Here is a 16,920-nt window from a genome sequence, read left to right on the forward strand (position 1 = left end):
AAATAGAAGACATTATTAGTCCTAAAACAATTATAGAAAATCTGTTTTCTTTGAGTCTGTTCCTTTTGAATGTCGGTAGATTTTCTATACTTTGGTTTCTACATGTTGGGTATGTATCTCCTCTCTTAAGTTTTACCATAGGAAGTAATCGTGCCTCTGGTCATAACTAAATACATAATTATTTACTTATAATGCTCATTGGAAACATAAGAGTATCTAGGAGGGGAGGCAGGCTATGCTCTTACCATTTAGGTCATATTCCAGGAATTGTATGGTTGAGCTGCATGTGGAATCCAGGAATGTTTCAACATGATCTGCTTTGTTTTTCAAACCGGCACTCCAAGTAGCGTTATACAAGGGAGAGGCCACTCCCAAGCGTGCGGTCAGTGCTCCAAAGGAAGGAATGAAAATCCCGGCAGGTATAGAGAACTCAATGGCAGGAATCTCAACAGTCTGCTCAGGCATGATGATGGTGGGCAACTTGAAGTCTGCAATCTTGCTGGCCATCTCATTTAGATCCCAAACAGCATTGCCAACTGAAATGCTTATTGGAAGGGTGAACTGGGACACAGTTAACTGCGATTTAGGCACAGATATCTCAAAAAAGGGAACTGAGGAATCTTCTGGTTGAGAATATCTTGTTAACACAGCAACTTCAGGGAATTCTACTTTGGGTAGTGTTGGTAGGTTGAGGGCAAACGGTGAAGTTCTTAGCTGCTTATAGATTTTTATTTCACTTAAGTCAAGTTTGTAGGATGGAACCTGAAGATCTGTAAATGGGACTTGGAATGCAGGTGTGACAAGAACTGAACTGAGATCATTTAGTTTCAGCCCAGGGATGATGAATTCATTGTCCAAAACTTTCACGGGGACTGAGAAAGGATAGCCATTAGGGTTTTTGGTGTATACAAGGGCAGTTGAGGCATGGAGATACTGTCTCCTGTCAATGCTGGTGGTTACGTCCAGCTTTAGAAGGTCCCATAAGCTCTTTTCATAAACTGGTAGCGTGACATATTTAAGGAAACTTAGGTGTCCTTCTAAGGCTCCTGCAATGTCAAGGTGTGCCTCTTTTGGGTCATTGGAAAGCTCTATGTGGTTCTGGACAGACCCAGAATGAACCTGGACCTCACTTTTCCAGCTGACCTTCTGGTTCTTAGTGTTGGCATTCAGGGCTACTTCCTGGCTAAGGGAAGGGATGTTAAGGAGGGAATTGGGCTGACTTGTACGGACCTGAACAAGGGCTGATATTTTCCATGGGGAGAGTTCCAGAGTGGCTTTACTGGTATGTACTCCATGTGAAGAAAAGAGGCCCTCTAGCTGTAAGCGGTTTTTCATATTGCGTTCCCAGACAGCATATATGCGTTGGAGAGTGGCTTCTCCAGCAAAATTTTCTTTTACTTCAAAATTCCAGATATCATCAACTTTGGAAGCCCCTTGTAGCTTCACTGAAGACCGAGTGCCCTTGGAATTCAAATAAGTGCTGGCCTCACTGGCAATAGTTCCTGAATATTCCCGTGAAAGGACTGAACCCTTGACATCTCCTTTGGTAGATGACTCCATGGAAAAGTAAGAGGTGAGGCTTTCCAAGATGAGCTTGTGGTCAACTGCCCCCTGAGCAGTAGAGAACAGCTGTGGGGAATTGAAATCATACTTTAACTCAATGGAGGAAGAGACAGTAGGTTTTGACTTGGTATTTCCATTAAGTTCTTGCTTGAGATTCATTCTCAAAATTGGAATTTGGGCTTTTGCAGTTGTTGTCACCGATGCTTCCAAGTTTTTCTTGGTTAAGCTAACAGTACTGTTATGACTGCCTTCCACGAATTTGTTGCTCAGGGACAGACCTGTGGCTAACTTCAACCCTCTTTTTCTTGTCAATCTTGAGGTGCCTTCTAATTTGTACTGCAGTGCATCAATGACAGAAGAAGAGGAAGAGAGGAGATGAGCCACAATATCTGATTGGTTATAAAGTCCAGCATTGGTATTCAGTGTGATGACACTTGATTTAAAGGAGAAATCATAGGTAATATTGCCCATGGCTGGAATAAAAATATTGTTTGCAGTACCCAATTCCTTGAAATCTGGAAGAGAAAGCTTGAGAAGATTCCTAGGGACATGAAGAACTGGTAGCTCTAGGGATGGCAGGACTAATGTGTATGAAGGCACATAGTAGTCAGAACCCGGAAGGGTGAAATTAGGAGTGTTGATTGCTTTGGGGATCACATAGCCAAATTCCAACATCTCTACTGTGAATGGAGACACTTCAATATTGATGACTGGAATAGTGTATCCTGGAATTTGAAAGGTCCTGGGGAGGTTGTTGTGGGATTCTTCAACTTTGTACTTATCAAACTTAATTTTTGCTTCATTATAGGATTTGGTGAGAAAATCCAATGTGTCATCTTGGGCTTTCTCAAAATGACTGTCAAAGGAATTGATGTTCTGACTGATAAACTCATAAAACACACGGAAAGGATTTGGGATGGGAAGTTGGTCTTTGTTTTTCTTATACTGAGCTTTTGCACTTAAATCAAATGATTGCTTTGTTGTTTTCAAGAATTCCTTCAGGCCTGTTTTTTCCCATAAGGAGAAGTCTTTCAGTGGTGGAGTTGTGATTATTGTGTAAGGTAGAGTCATTTCTGGAATTGTTAAAGGAATGTTTAAGAAGTCCAAGTTAGCTTCTCCATTTATTCCTACGTGGGCCTCGATAGTGTCCTTGTTGTTCCCAGCAGAGAAGATGTGATTGTACTTATACTGATTGAACCTAGCACTTGCTTGCCAACTTGTTTGCTGGGTAGTAGGACTCAGAAATAGAGCATAGTTATTCAGGAAGTCTATCTTCCCTGTCAACTTTAATGGAAAACTAACTTTCAAATTCCCTTCATTGTTTGTGGATGCAGTAATCTCAAATGAATGGGCTGAAACAGAAAGAGAGTTTTTCAAAGTTCCAATAACTTTTCCATTTAAGTGAGCATCGTGGCTACCAGTTATCTCTGCTTTCCCTTCCCTGAACAGGGCTGTGCCTTTGGCAGTGAGAATACTGCGGCCCACATGCTGGGATTCGACTTGTGACTGGATTTCAAATTTAGAAAAGTGGGGGAAGCCAGACTCATAAACGAAGTTTTGGTTTACTCTTAGGTGTTTGCTATTGATCCTATTGGATAATCCAAAGTAAGTCATGAGTTCTTTCACAGTGAAGTTAATTTGTGATTCATGTATTCCCTCATCTGAGAAGTTGGGGCAGGCCAATTTCCATGACCCTAATCCAGAGGAAGTCCATGCCACGTGGCCAGCTTTCAACAGTGTCTTAATTTCATTGCGTAGGTCAGCCTGACTTGAGAAGTCTAGTTTGGGGATGTTCAGTTTGTGGAAGTACTTAGTGTTGCTATCCAGGGTAAGCTGATTGTTTATCTTGACAAGCACACCGTTACTAACCTCTAGTGTATTTTTTTCTGTGTGTAAACTTGCCACTGTGTCTGATTTTCCCTCAATAGCATCTCCAGAAAATAGCATTTCACCCACATGCTTTGTTCTCAGGTACTTGCTGGAAAATGTCACAGATTCCTTCAGAACCAGTGGATCAATCTTAGGGCTTGAGAGTTGTGCATTTGCTTGAAAATCAAAATTGAGAACTTCTAATTTGGACTCTCCTTTGGCAGCAATGGAAGCTCCAATATCTGCTTTGTTTGCCAAAGTAGTTACGTTCTGTATGTCAGCATTTGCGTCCAACGTGAAAATGGGAGACTGGATTTTCAAAATGCTATATAGCTTGCCAAAAGCAGGTACTTCAATACTGTGTGGGAGGTGGGGAAGCTGGAATTCTGGTATGTGAATGTTAGGAAATTGAAAATCATTACGGTTGAGATTTGGGATTACGAATTCTGGAATTGTGACTTCTGACAAATAGAAATCTGGCAGGGTGATTCTACCGAAAGGAATGTTCTCTACCTTGAGATCCCTCAGATGTACTTCTGGAACTGGCCACTGCAGCTCACTGTTCAGCATTTGGTCAATGGTTCTGATGATCTTTGCTTTTATTTCTACAAAGTCAATGGTAAAGGAAGGAATGTGCAAAATGTTGAGGATAGTAAATTCTGGCGTGGAAAACCTGGATGGGATTTTTTTATCTTTCAACTCTTTGAAGTTTATCTGAATGGATGGAATCCTTAAATCTGTTAGGGGGACTATGAAGTCAGGCGTCTGAAAGGTAGCTTCCTGAAGAGCCCGAAGACTGACTTCGAAGGCAGGCATGGTGCCAAAGACAGTCCGGATTTCGGGAACAGTGAACCCTTTTTCTACCAATGCTTTCACGCTTTCAGCCAAACCTGGGATAGAATACTGCTCTGCAAAGTCAGTAAGGTTCTTAGCAGCAAGAGTCCACCAGTCAGAAATGTAGGTGACAAGTGTGCTGTAGACCTGGCCTACCAGAGACAGGAATTGCTCAAGTTCTTGCTGAATGTCCATTTGATACATTCGGTCTCGTATATCTTCCAGGGTCTCTTGGAATTTGGCTTTCATGTGAGTCAAAGATGTTGAATCTAAAGCATACTGTAACCAATTGATGATTAAGGTTATTTTGGTGTCCTTTAGGCTTTCCAGATACTCTGAGGCCATGGTCTTGGTGTCCTCTAGAAACAGTTTTAGTGTTTCCGCTTTCTGCGGTAGTTCCAGATCCTGAATTTTACTGTTGATTCTCCGAGTCACCTCACTGATTTTGTTATTGGTTTCATCTACAAACTGGCGGTAATCAAATGACTTTAATTTCTTTACCAACATGTCAAGGAATTTGTTAACTTCTTCAATGAATTTTTTTAAAGACAGGGCATCAAGCTGCTTGACAGCATCATCAATAAATCCAACCAATTTCTCAAAGTAATCTTTTATCTCAATTTGTTGTAGAACATTGCTTAGCTTCTGAACAGTCTCCTTCAACTTGTATTGGTGGGCCAACTGGACTGATTTGTCCATTAAAGCCTGGATTTGTTGGTCTACTTCATATGCCTTAATTAAATTGCAGACTGCAGTTCTAAAAGCATCAATTTTCTCAGATACTTTAAAATCTCCAGTAAGATCTATAATATATTTGACACTCTCAAGAACATCATGTATTATTCCAAATGGAATTGTAGTTCTCAATTGATCTAAAAGCACTCTGACATCAATAGTCGCAACCTGTTGTTTTAACTTTCCAGCAAGCTGCTGGAGGTCTGTATTCCGAATGTGTGCCTTGAGTTGCTGTAGTTTTTCTTGTATGTGCATTCTGATTTGATACTCAGTATATACATTTTGAATCCAAGATGCAGTACTACTTCCAGTTGTGTTAAAATCAATATTTTCAATAAACACATATAGATCATGGATTGTTTTTTCTAAATTTACACAGATATGATAATGTTCATCAAGAATTTTTAATTTTTCAATGATTAGATCAATAATCTTAGCAACAGCTGTTTTAAAATCATGTAAATCATAATTATCTTTAATATACTGATCAAATTGTATCACATATGTCTGCATTTGCGACAGTTTTTCATTAAAGTTGATTTTGGCATTATCCAATGCAATCTGTAGATCATTTTCTGTAATTCCATATTTTTTTGTGAAAGCAGTCAGTTTCTCCTTGGCACTTGAAACTTGTCTCTCCCAATTGAATGATTTCAGAGAATCATTAACTTGCTGTGGGAGCTTGCTCAGGGATGCTCTGTATTTCCTCACAAATTGATCAATATCAACGCGTTTCAATTCTTTCTGGATGACTTCTAGTACAGTTATAATTATTCTTCGATTCCTCTCAAAATATTCTGGCAGGGTTTTAAAAAATGGGAGGCTGATGGTGTGGACATCTTGGTTTTTATCATATTTCACAAAAGCAACAATTGTAAATTCTTGGGGCTTGTCAACAGCATCTCTCATCTCTAAAGCATCAATGACATTGTACTCGCTGAATACAAATGGCACATTAATGGGGTAGTCTAGTAGAGTTAGGTCAGCCAGCGCTTGTCCACTCAGCTCCACACCGATTTTGTCTTTAGTGTTGTAGGCATCCAAGTCCTGGCTGTATTCGTTGTTGTTAAACTGGGTCTTGAGTTTCCAGGTGCCTGTCTGCTCAGCTGGAGTAAGCAGGGCGCTGACTTTGTGATCCAGAGCCGTAGTGATGCTTTTCCTAGACATGAGATGGTGACTCGTGGATCCTTTGTAATCATGAGAGAAAGTGAGGGCCAGAGGTTCTGCTTTCAACAGGAACTGGCTATACAGCTGCCCCGTGTGTTCCCCCCAGAGAGCTAGCTTCCCATTGCAGTTTGTATGTGCATCGACGGCCATGGTAAATGGGGCCATTGCAGAGTGGAAGACGTTGCTGAAGTGCAGAGAGTCTGAATTATAGCTTGTGCTGATGTCAAGGGCTGAAGCCAGCCCAGCAATGTCTGTGCTGAGCCGATGGCTAAACTCCGCACCCTGAATCTTAGCTATAGTGTCTGCTTTATAGCTTGCTGATAAGGCAGCATAAGAAATGGTGTAGATGTGTTTTATTTCGTTATTTTGATAGGCTCCTTTTAGGTTGCCACCCACAGTCAGCTTCAGGGGTTCTAGCTGCAATTTCCCAGTGTTGGTCAGATCCAGAGCATTGTATTTCAGGTCATTGTTTAAAGTAGTTACCAGAGAATAGGGCTGTAGCTGCAAATTAAAATTTTGCTTATAAAACTTGTCAGAGCTATAAATGTTGTCGAGTTTTGAAGAGAAGTCCAGGGATAAGCCTGCAATGTTTAGGCTGTTCGTGTGGTCAAGTTTCATCTCAGCGTAGGAGCCCATCATGTCATTTGAGAGCTTAAGTCCTTCCCGGCTGAGTTTGAAGTTGAAGACGTTTTTGCTGTCCACACCCAGGATCATGGCCTGATAAGCACTTCCCAGTGACACTTCTGTGAGGGCAGCTTTTCCATCTAGGCTGAATTTGGCACTGTGTTCCCTGTAGCGGCCACTTGTTGTTAATTTCATAGAGGTCCCGGAGAGGCCGAGCTCTGCATTCAGCTCATTCTCCAGCACCAGGGGACTATACTTCAGGTTGGTCGTTGCGCTGGTGGATATTGCACCCTGGGCGATCCTCAGTGTTGCCTTGTGAGCACCACTATTAATTTTGTCAGTGCCCAAGACGTCGGCATTCAGTTCAAGACCGTGAGAATTCAGTGATCCAGAAAGCACGGTGAAGAATCTCAGTGACTCGTAGTCGGCCTGGTACTCAGAGCGCAGCAATGCGTTTTGCTTGGAGAAAGTCAGATCCACCTTGTTAGAAGTGGCAAAGTTATTGTACTTCCCATTGGTGTCAGATTTCAGGGTCAGCTCATAGTTCTCATATTTCAGAGAAGCAATGTTTTTAATGAGGCCACCTTGTAGATCAGAGGTGGAGCTGAGGGAGAAGGTTCCATCCTCATATCTTCCTGTTATCTGGTTGGTGCCCTGGAGGTAGGAGGAGTTAAAACTCAGATTGGACTCTCCGTTTAGCTGGCCAGTGGCAGGATCCCTCTGGCAAGACAGGCTGTATGTGCCTTTAGTGTAGAACGAAGAGACTTTGAACTGCCCATCAATCTGGACCTCCTTGACATACAAATGCTGTTTCTTTTTTGAGCCCAAACGGACCGAAGCAGACATCTGTGGTCCCCAGGCACTAGATGCATCAAATGTTAGTAAACCTTTCGAGACGGGGCTGTTTCCAACTTTTTCTACATGACTGAATTTGATATTTGAATCCAGAAATTTGTGGTGCAGAGACCCATCGCACGATAGTGTGTACGTATTCCTGTGGTCATACGTTGTTTCTCCAGAACCTAACATAAAAATTAAAAGACATTAGTTAAATTAAGTAATACATTTCCAGAACAATCTCTATGTTGAGAGTCTTTCAAAATAAAATCCTATTCATCTGGGTCAGTTGTACAATAGACTCCTCCATCTATAATGAAAACATAAAATCTGAGAGCAAAAGCCAATTCCTCCAGGAAGCCTTCCCTGACCACCACAGACGTAGCTGGGCTCCCTTATTGAGTGTTTCCACTGTACCTTATACTTATACACTACACCCATACATAGCACCTCTGATACTGAATTGTACTTTCTGGTTCATCTATCTACTTTCTCTGTTACTGCCTAGTAGAATAATTAATACATATTATATGTTTAATAAATATTTCTACTGGTTGAATAAATGAAAAGACTTCCAAGTAGCAAGGAAACTATCTGTAAGAAAGCCCAAGTCCTTTCCTCCATAGAGGAGGCTCTCCTGTCAGAGCCTGCAGTGAATTAGCTGTGTGCCCTGTCCCTGAGCCTGGCTCACCTTGAACACTGTAGGAAAGCAGGTCAACCACAGAGTCCGCCTTCACATGGTACTGAGCCCGAAGGCTGAAGTGGTCTGTGCTGGTGTTGCCACCAGTGTAGGAGGCGGACCAGTTGTACAAGTTACTGTAGACATTTGTGGAAAGGTCTAGAACACCCAGGAGAGGCACTTGCAGTTGATACGACTTGGGAATGGTGAAAGCAGGAACTTGGAACTCTTGAGCTGGCAGGTGGAATTCCATGGGCTTGAAGTGGAGGGCTGGTGTCCTAATGGTCTCTAGCATCTTTAGATCTTTGGAAGATTTGCCACCAAAAGGCAAAGGAATCTCCATTTTCATACTGTTCTTATTGAAAGTATATTTGACCCGGCCATCACTGCAATGAACAACAAAGACAGTGTCCCCACAGTCAGACATCAGGAACTCAAAGTTCTCCGCCACCTGACCTCCTGAGCAATATTGCACCTGCTCCATTCCCAAACCCACTCTGTGCTTTCCCTCATGCAACTTCCTATGCCTGGATCCCTTTGCTTTTACCTCTACTTTCCAAACACTCAAACCCTCAAAGTCTCCCAAGAGCCACTCCTTATCATTACCATTGCACCTACGCCATAGCTAATTTCTCTCATTCTTATAGTGACACAGGCCCTTACACCTCTCTCCAAGAGCATATCATAATTCTGCTTTTATAATTGGTTATTTGTTCATTTGTTGGTGCCTACATGGCGTCTTCTTGGAAAGAGTATACCTTATCCAGTTTCTGTCTTCTCACTGCACTTAATCTAGTATTTTTCACAGAGGAACGCTTGAATATATATTTGCTAGCCTGAATTGAGGCAATTTGATATGTGGAAAAAACACAGGTGTAGAAGTCAGTAAACTTGGGTTACAGTTTTAGCTTCAACTAATTGGCAATATTATCTTAGTGAATTAGTCTCCCTGAGTCTCAGTGATATTATTTGTAAATGGATAATAATATCCTTTCTGCTGATTCACAGAGATGGCCTTGGATATCAAATGAGAAGAAACATCTAAAAGCATTTGGCAATCTTTTCAATGCTATGCACATACAATAGACTTATGATGATTTTTAAAAATACAGTAGGACAGCAGGGTTTAACTGTTCTCAATAAATAAACTGCTCATTGTATTATTCCAACAGGGGCTGGCTGCTGCCTGTCCAGGTTCAGTAGGAGGATGATTGATAACCACTAAGGTCCTGTTCAGGTCTAAGGTCCTGTAGCTATCTTTTCAGCATAGCACCACAGAAGACCGTTGGTTAGAAACACCAGTAATGAAGGAAGGTTTCTGAGTCCTTTGAAACCTTTTTCTCTTTTCTTTTATCTTATCTTCAATAGGCTTTGTCCATATGAGTACTCTGGCAGACTTCAGCCCTTTTATAATAATCTGTTCTATTAAACTTTGCTGCTCTGCCATAGACTTATGGAAAATCCAAGTGACACAGGCCACTTGTTTTCTTAACCCTGAGGATAATCCAGAGGGCAGTCAATCTAGAAAAAACTATAATCTTTTCAGTTCATACACTGATATTTTATTTTTATGAAATAAAGAAATCAAAGTATAGCATGTATTTTTGTAAATATAGAAATGGACTGAGCAGTTTGGAATCTGACTTCCCTGGAAGGATTAAGCTATATTGCTAAAGTGAAATACAGTCAGTTCCTCTATACCAGAGGTTCTGCATCCATAGATTCAGAAATATTCAGAAAAAAATGTGTCTTTCCTGAACATGTACAGACTTTTTTCCTTATCATTATTCCCTAAACAGTGTAGTATAACAACTACTTATGTAGCATTTACACTGTATTAGGTATTATAAATAATCGAGAGATGATTTAAAGTATGCAAGAGGATATGTGTAGGTCATATGCAAATAATATGTCATTTTACAGTAGGAACTTGAGCATCTTTGGATTTTGGTATCCAAGGGAGTTCCTGGAACCAATTTCCCATGAGTACCGAAGGATAACTGCATTTTCTTAGAATGCTGCCTTCATTCAATTCTCAATGGCTGTTTTGACCCTCAATAGCTCAACAGTAAGCCTATAGTCAATAATTCCTCCAGCCACTCTTGAATTCTCCATAGTCAAAGGGGGACTTTACTTACAATGGAAGAAAGTTTAAAGGCTTTCAAATTTTGGTTATAGTGAATAAAACATCTTAGGGCAAAAGTACCAGAATCCTCCCATTACTTTCTTAGGTTTTTCCTGACCGGGTTGGTGTTCACATTCTGACCTCATGTTTAATAATGCAAAAATGCCACAGTGTTTATGCTAAAGTTATTAATCTCCTTAAAATGCTTAAATTATTTCCTTTGAAAATTGAAATTTAAAAATAGCCTATAAATCATGCTAAATAAAATCTTCCATTTACTTCACATGGTTCAAGAAAAACTTTGCTGGTTTCTTCTTTTACCTTTTTAAGAAGAGGTTTTCTGGGATGTGGAAGTCTGGCAATCCCATTTGCTGGAGGTTCAACTCCTTTAGGCTATCAAGGTGATCTTGCAAGGTTTGGGCATAAGGAAGGCTCCCAGATGCCTTTTGAAGCCATGCGTTTGTTGCCTACAAAATGATAGAAGGTTTTAGAGTGACGGGCATCAATGAGTCTCAGGGTACAATCAGCATTAGGTGAAAATCCAGACCTGACAGGTCAACTATTAAGCAGGACAATGTACTGAAAGTTAAAAAATAAATCATAGAAAATTATGAATTTTGGTTGCTAGTCACTGATTTCTTCCCGTGTTTGATAAAGGTAATAACTAACATAGTCAGACTCCTGGCCAGTGTCCTGAAGCTTCCTTTGATACCATTAGACACAGCAAACTGTTCTGCCAAGTAGCATTCATTTGTTCTTTACCACATATAGCTTTGTGTATCTTGGTAACTACGCATGTGGCAATGGTTCTTTTCTTCCCAGGAGTTTGCTGGAGGCAGGAAGCATGCCTTATACATCTCTAGATACCCTCCTGCACCTAACTCCAGAATTGAGGATGTAATTAGCACTTACAACCATGTATTTGTGGCTGAAGGATTTATACTTACAACTATTAATTTGGAACCCATGTGCCGGAAAGTCATGTCTGTTTGAGGAACTCTGTGATCCAAGAGACTATTGGCATACATATGCAAGCTTCTAGGATAATCAGACAGATCCACAGGGAAATTGGAAGCCACTTTTTTTGTATCCACGTTGGAGCCTGTGTTCCATTCAAATTCAATCTTCTCTTCATCTGAAAATGCACATATGAAGTAGCTGTGAGCGGTACTGTGTCAGCCCATAACCATGGCTGTCGACCCTGCATGTGAGTACACAGTGCTGTTGGAAGTACTCACGGGGGAAAAGAGGGACGTACCATAACGCCACGCCACCCTCTTGGAAATGGTTGAGCCATAAGCTGTAGCAGATGAGTCCATTTGGAGGAGCAGTTTAGTGGAGGACCAGTGGGTGAGGATCTCACTTCTGGCTTCTGCTTGCAAACGGGGTATGGAAATAATACCTTTGATTTTGCCTTCTTCCTTTCTGTCACAACTACGGAAGAGAAAATCAGTTGGCATCAATGATTTTGTCCATTCCAAGGAGATACATAGGATTACCCAGAAGTTCCATTTGTGGTGATAAAAATGGGATACATGAATGGCTCAGAGAAACAACCAGAGGTCATACTCGTTAACTTCTAGAACCAACATTCGGCACAAATTCAGGACTTTGCAAAGAGGTAAAAAAAAAAAAAAAAGGCAAAAAGAGGAGCTTTTTGAAAGTTGTTTTGCATCCTGCTCCGCTATTTACTAGCTTTATGGCGTTGGGCAAGTGATTCAACCCCTCTGAGCTACCATTTCCTTATCTATAACACAGGGAAACTCACACCTACCTTGCAGTTTATTGTGAGGACTGAGATAATTTCTTTGTAGCATCCAGCACAGTGCTTGATCAATAAATAATAAGTGCCTGACAAATGGTAGGAAAATATAACTGGACACGCGCAGAGGGTTAAAATGTTGAGGGCTCTATATGCCGCTCAGAGTGTAGACCAGGGACACACGTGGCTTGGTCAGATTTGTAAGAGGGTGTAAGAGGGTGAAGGGGAAGAGCCAGCAGGGCCTGCAGCTCAGGTCAGAACCCCCTAAGCCTCCCTTACCTAAGGTGGCCCGTGACAGCGATCTCAGTAATTTTCTTGTTCTGAATGTCCAAGGTGAGTTTGTAAGATACTTTGTCCTTAACAGATTCATTGATAACTCTCAGTATGGTCCCAAAGTCAACCTCAAAATCCGGAATTTGGACTTCACTGGACAAAGTCACAGTCTGCCGATTGTATCTGAATGTCATGGTAGCCTCAGTGTGCTTCACACCTGAAAGAGCGCATCAGAGAATCCAGAAATGTGTGGTGAGAAGCTACATTTTGGAAGGGAGGAGAAGAAAAGGCAGAGAAACCCCAAGAACTCGATGTGCTTAAACAAAGACGCAGTTCAGTATTTTACTTTTTAACTTAGTAATGTTCACACATCTGATGTATCTACAAGTATTTATTGTCTGCCCACTGTGAGTTAGGCTCTGCTCTTGGCACTGGGAGTCCCCGCCTTCACAGAGCTTACCTTCCGGTAGGGTAGATCGCGTAAGTCAGGCGGTCGTGAATGTCATGACTGCGTAGGAGGATAAAGAGTAGAAAGGGATAGAAGAGGCGCTATTTCGTGTGTGGTGGTCAGGGAAGTTCTCTCTGATAAGGAAATTTATGGGAAGAGACCAGAATGAAGGACAGGGGCTGAGTCGTCTGAATTCTGGGAGGAACTCATTTCGGGAGGAGCACATTCTGGGAGGAGGGTCAGAAATGCAAAGGCCCTGAGGCAGGGAACACTGGTGCTTTGGGGAATAGTAAGGGCTCACAGTCCTCTGGGTCAGACAGACACGACATCTCTGTGTTACTTTCCATCCAAGACGCTTGTTCTGGTTCCTTGCCACCCCGGCCCTGGCCTCCTGCTTCCTGCCTCCCCCTGTATTTGTAACAAGGTTCTCAGGCTTCCTCCAATTCACAGGCTCATGCATTTTATATCTTTTATAAGACTGCTTCTACAGAACAGTTTTTTTCCAGCACGCATTACCGCCCCCTCATGCTTTTTTCCTGTGGGCTTTTTCCCCTAGTTTAATTTTCTGACCTACCATCCCTATATAAAAAATCTTCCAAGGTGAACACCTAAATTTGCCCATTCCCTAACACATATTCCTCCAGTAACCTGTTCCACCTCACTAAATAGCAATTCCATTTTTTTTTTTTTTTAGTTGCTCAGGCTCCCAAACTCAAAGTTGTCCTGATTCTCCTTTTCCTCTTGCACTCAACATCCACTTGTCAGCAAATCTTGTCAGCCTGATCTTCAAAATATGGCCAGAGTTCCACCCCCTCTCATATCTCCTTTGCACCACCCTAATCCAAGATGCCTGGATTGCTGCAGTAACCCACATTCCAGTTTCTCTGCCCTTGTTCCCCCACAGTTTGTTTTCAGTTTAAACATAAATACAATCATGACAACTCTCCAGTGGCTTTTATTTAATCCATAGGAAAAGCCAAAGTTCTTACCACGGTCTATAAGACCATCCTTCCCCTATCTCTCTGTATTTCTCTGGCCTCATCTTCTGATACTTCCCCCCCTGGTCAATCTGCTTCAGCCAAACTGGCCTCCTTCCTTTTCTTTAAACATGGCAGCCATGTGCCAGCCTCAGGGCCTTTGCACTTGCTGGCTCTTTACAAATAAACCTCTTTCCACATGGCTTCTCCCCTTATCTGTGCCAGCTCTCTTTTTATGCTCACTTTTCCAGGGAGACTGTCCCTTATCATTCCAAATGGCCCTGCCTAGACCTGTCTGTGCCCTGTTTACCTCCCTAGCATTGACCTGAAATTTAGAATATTGACTTGTTTGGATTTTTACCATAACCTCTATGAAGATGGAAACTTTACTGCTCAGTGTTTTAGTCCCACCTCATAGAACAGGCCTGCCAGTTGGGTGCTCAGTCAATATTTGTTAAATATGTTAAATTAAATGTGCTCTTTTGAGTCGGGAAGCTGAGACTGAGGGCAGAGATGGGGCAGGCCTGTTTTGGATACTCACCTTCTGTCTGAGCTACAAACTTCAGGGTGTCCACCAAGGCGCTGTCCTCTCTCTGGAGCTCATAGGTTGCACCGACAGAATACTGCTCTACCTCTCCCGTAGGCTTCAGCTCCAGCTCAAATCTACAGATATCATAATGCAGACCGTGCATGATGTCAGAGCTTCCAGTGATGGTGAAAATGTCCCCAAAACAATTCGGTCTCAAGTGCAACAAAAATATGGTTCTCATTTTAACATTGTCTCTTGCCCCTAACTAAGGTAATCTTTATGATCCCTTCAGTCCAGGAGCCCACGGTGAGGGAAGACCCCAGGATTCCCATGGCTTTTGGACAAGCAGAGCAGGAGTTGGCTGGTTGTGCCAGCAACGCTGAAAACAAGCTGTGAAACTGGGGGGCGCTGAAGATAAGGGGCCCCTAAAGCACAGTGAAGGCTTCCAGCATGTTGGGGGGCTCCAGGCAGCTCATACCTATGGGTCTGGAGGCTCAGAAACATGGACCCCAAATTAGGAACAAGCTGGAATCTGTGTCATAATCTCCTTGTGCAGTGAGTAAGGGAGCAGGAAGGGAGAAAGTTAACCAGAGGTCCCTGCTTGAAATACACAAAGGATGGTGCAAACCCTTAAGGCTGGTGACAGGGGCTTATGACACATGACATTTTTCCTGTGCCCTGCTGGAGGCCATATGTGGAAGGTGAGAAGATGCTGGGCCAGGCCCTGAGCATGTCTGACCTGGTGTCGCCCGTCAGCGGGTAGTAGGAGGCAGAGTCTGTGGAGCTGGCGTTAGAGTAAGCGCCCGACGTGCAGTAGTTCAGGCCGGTAAAGAGCGGCTTGCACACTGACCAGGACTGCCTGTTCTCGATCAAAGGCGGGATCGCTTCTGTTTTGGTGGTGGACACCAAATGCAACGTGTTGCTGGCGAAGAAAGAGAAAGCCTGAGTTATCTTCAAGTCATGAGTCGAAATGAACATCCCAAAGCCGTGCAGTGCAAATACCCCCTTCTCTCTAGCTCCCCTCAAGTTCACGCCCACCTCAATTTGTTTGATTTACTGAGAAATAAATAATGCTAGGAAGAACATCAATGCAACTAACGATCATAGTGACTCTTAGGTTCCAGACATTGCACTGATTGTTTTTTTTGTTACCTTAATCCTCATAGCAGTAGGCATAGGATTCTCATTTTATAATGCCACAGAGGCTCAGAGATGTTAAATAACTGATTGCAGGGGCCTGAACTTAGGCGTACCTCTTCCTTCATAGGATACAGGGGAAGAGGAACCCTGTCTTTCTTTCTCTGAAATGCCTTACTCTCTGCTGGCTGCCTTCCACCAGCATTAAACCAGCTCAAGTCTCTTTACTTGGAAAAACACAAACACACACACACACACACACACACACACACACACACACACACACACACGCTTTTTTCCCCCCCTTTCTTGCTCTTGTCTCTCACAATCAAGAGAGCTGTCTGTCTTTCTTTCAATGTATTTCTCACTGAACTGCGATCTGACTGCTCACTCCATCATCTTCTAGAAACGATTTCATCAACATCTCCAGGTCCCTCCTTGCTCCTAAATCCGATGAGCATATTTAGGCTTTATCGCCCCTGACCTCCCAGAAGCCTTCAATAGAGTTGCTCACATATGGCCGGATATGGTATCCTCCTGTCAAGGATGTGGTACTTGAAAAATTAGTAAGTATAAGAAAGTTCAACTATTAGCCGGGTGTGGTGGCTCATACCCATAATCCCAGCACTTTGGGAGGCTGAGGTGGGAGGATTGCTTGAGGCCAGGAGTTTGAGACCAGGCTGAGCAACATGGCGAGACCCAGTCTCCACAAAACTCTAAACCAGCAGTTCTCCCTTTGTAGCCCTGATTTCAATGAAGGGCGTCCCCTCTCTCTTTCTTCTTTCTTTTTCCTTGTACTTATATCTAGCCAATCACCCAGCGCTCATGATTCCACCTCCTGGCAAGTTCTAGAATGCTCATTGCATCCTGCTCTCCTCCGGTGTGGGCCATCATCTCCTCTCATCCATATTTGATCGTAAGAGCCTCCCAACAGGTCCACCAGCCTCCAGTTGTGCCTCCTTCCCACCCGTTTTCACTCTGGAGTCAGAGTATTTCTCCTAAAACACCAGCCTTATCTTATTTATGCCTCCTTTCCAACTCCTTTGCCTTCAGAAGAGTCCAGACTCCCTAACACAGCTTCACCTACACAGCCGGGCTCTGTCTGGCCCCTGCCAACCTCTCCACATCATTCCGCACTTCTGTTTCCTGAGAACGTTGCCATTTTGAGCTTCTTTGAGTTCCTTGACCCCTATTCTTTTTGCTTCAGGACATGACACATGCTCTTCCCTTTGCCTGGAACACTCATTTCTTTCCCACCTGCCTGGATAACCCTGACGTGGCCCTCTGATGTCAAGTGGAGCATGCTCGCCTTAGGAAGCCTTGCCTGACCACCACAGGCTGCGTGATACGTAATTCCGTGG

The 16,920-nt window shown here is 42.8% G+C and overlaps 1 protein-coding gene across 1 annotated transcript in view; it reads right to left on the bottom strand.

The window, feature by feature from the left end:
* Positions 1-16,920, bottom strand: part of APOB (apolipoprotein B) — a 37,882-nt gene that overhangs the window by 3,378 nt on the left and 17,584 nt on the right. Inside the window, exons 19-26 of the mRNA XM_076000576.1 lie at positions 15,162-15,344; positions 14,435-14,556; positions 12,475-12,685; positions 11,692-11,867; positions 11,381-11,568; positions 10,755-10,900; positions 8,321-8,694; positions 246-7,814 (exon numbers count right to left, since the gene is read on the bottom strand). Coding sequence (XP_075856691.1) covers positions 246-7,814; positions 8,321-8,694; positions 10,755-10,900; positions 11,381-11,568; positions 11,692-11,867; positions 12,475-12,685; positions 14,435-14,556; positions 15,162-15,344 — 8,969 coding nt within the window. The remainder of the gene's footprint in view (positions 1-245; positions 7,815-8,320; positions 8,695-10,754; positions 10,901-11,380; positions 11,569-11,691; positions 11,868-12,474; positions 12,686-14,434; positions 14,557-15,161; positions 15,345-16,920) is intronic.

Source organism: Microcebus murinus, chromosome 3 (genome assembly GCF_040939455.1).
Source record: "Microcebus murinus isolate Inina chromosome 3, M.murinus_Inina_mat1.0, whole genome shotgun sequence".
Classification (NCBI taxonomy): Eukaryota; Metazoa; Chordata; class Mammalia; order Primates; family Cheirogaleidae; genus Microcebus; species Microcebus murinus.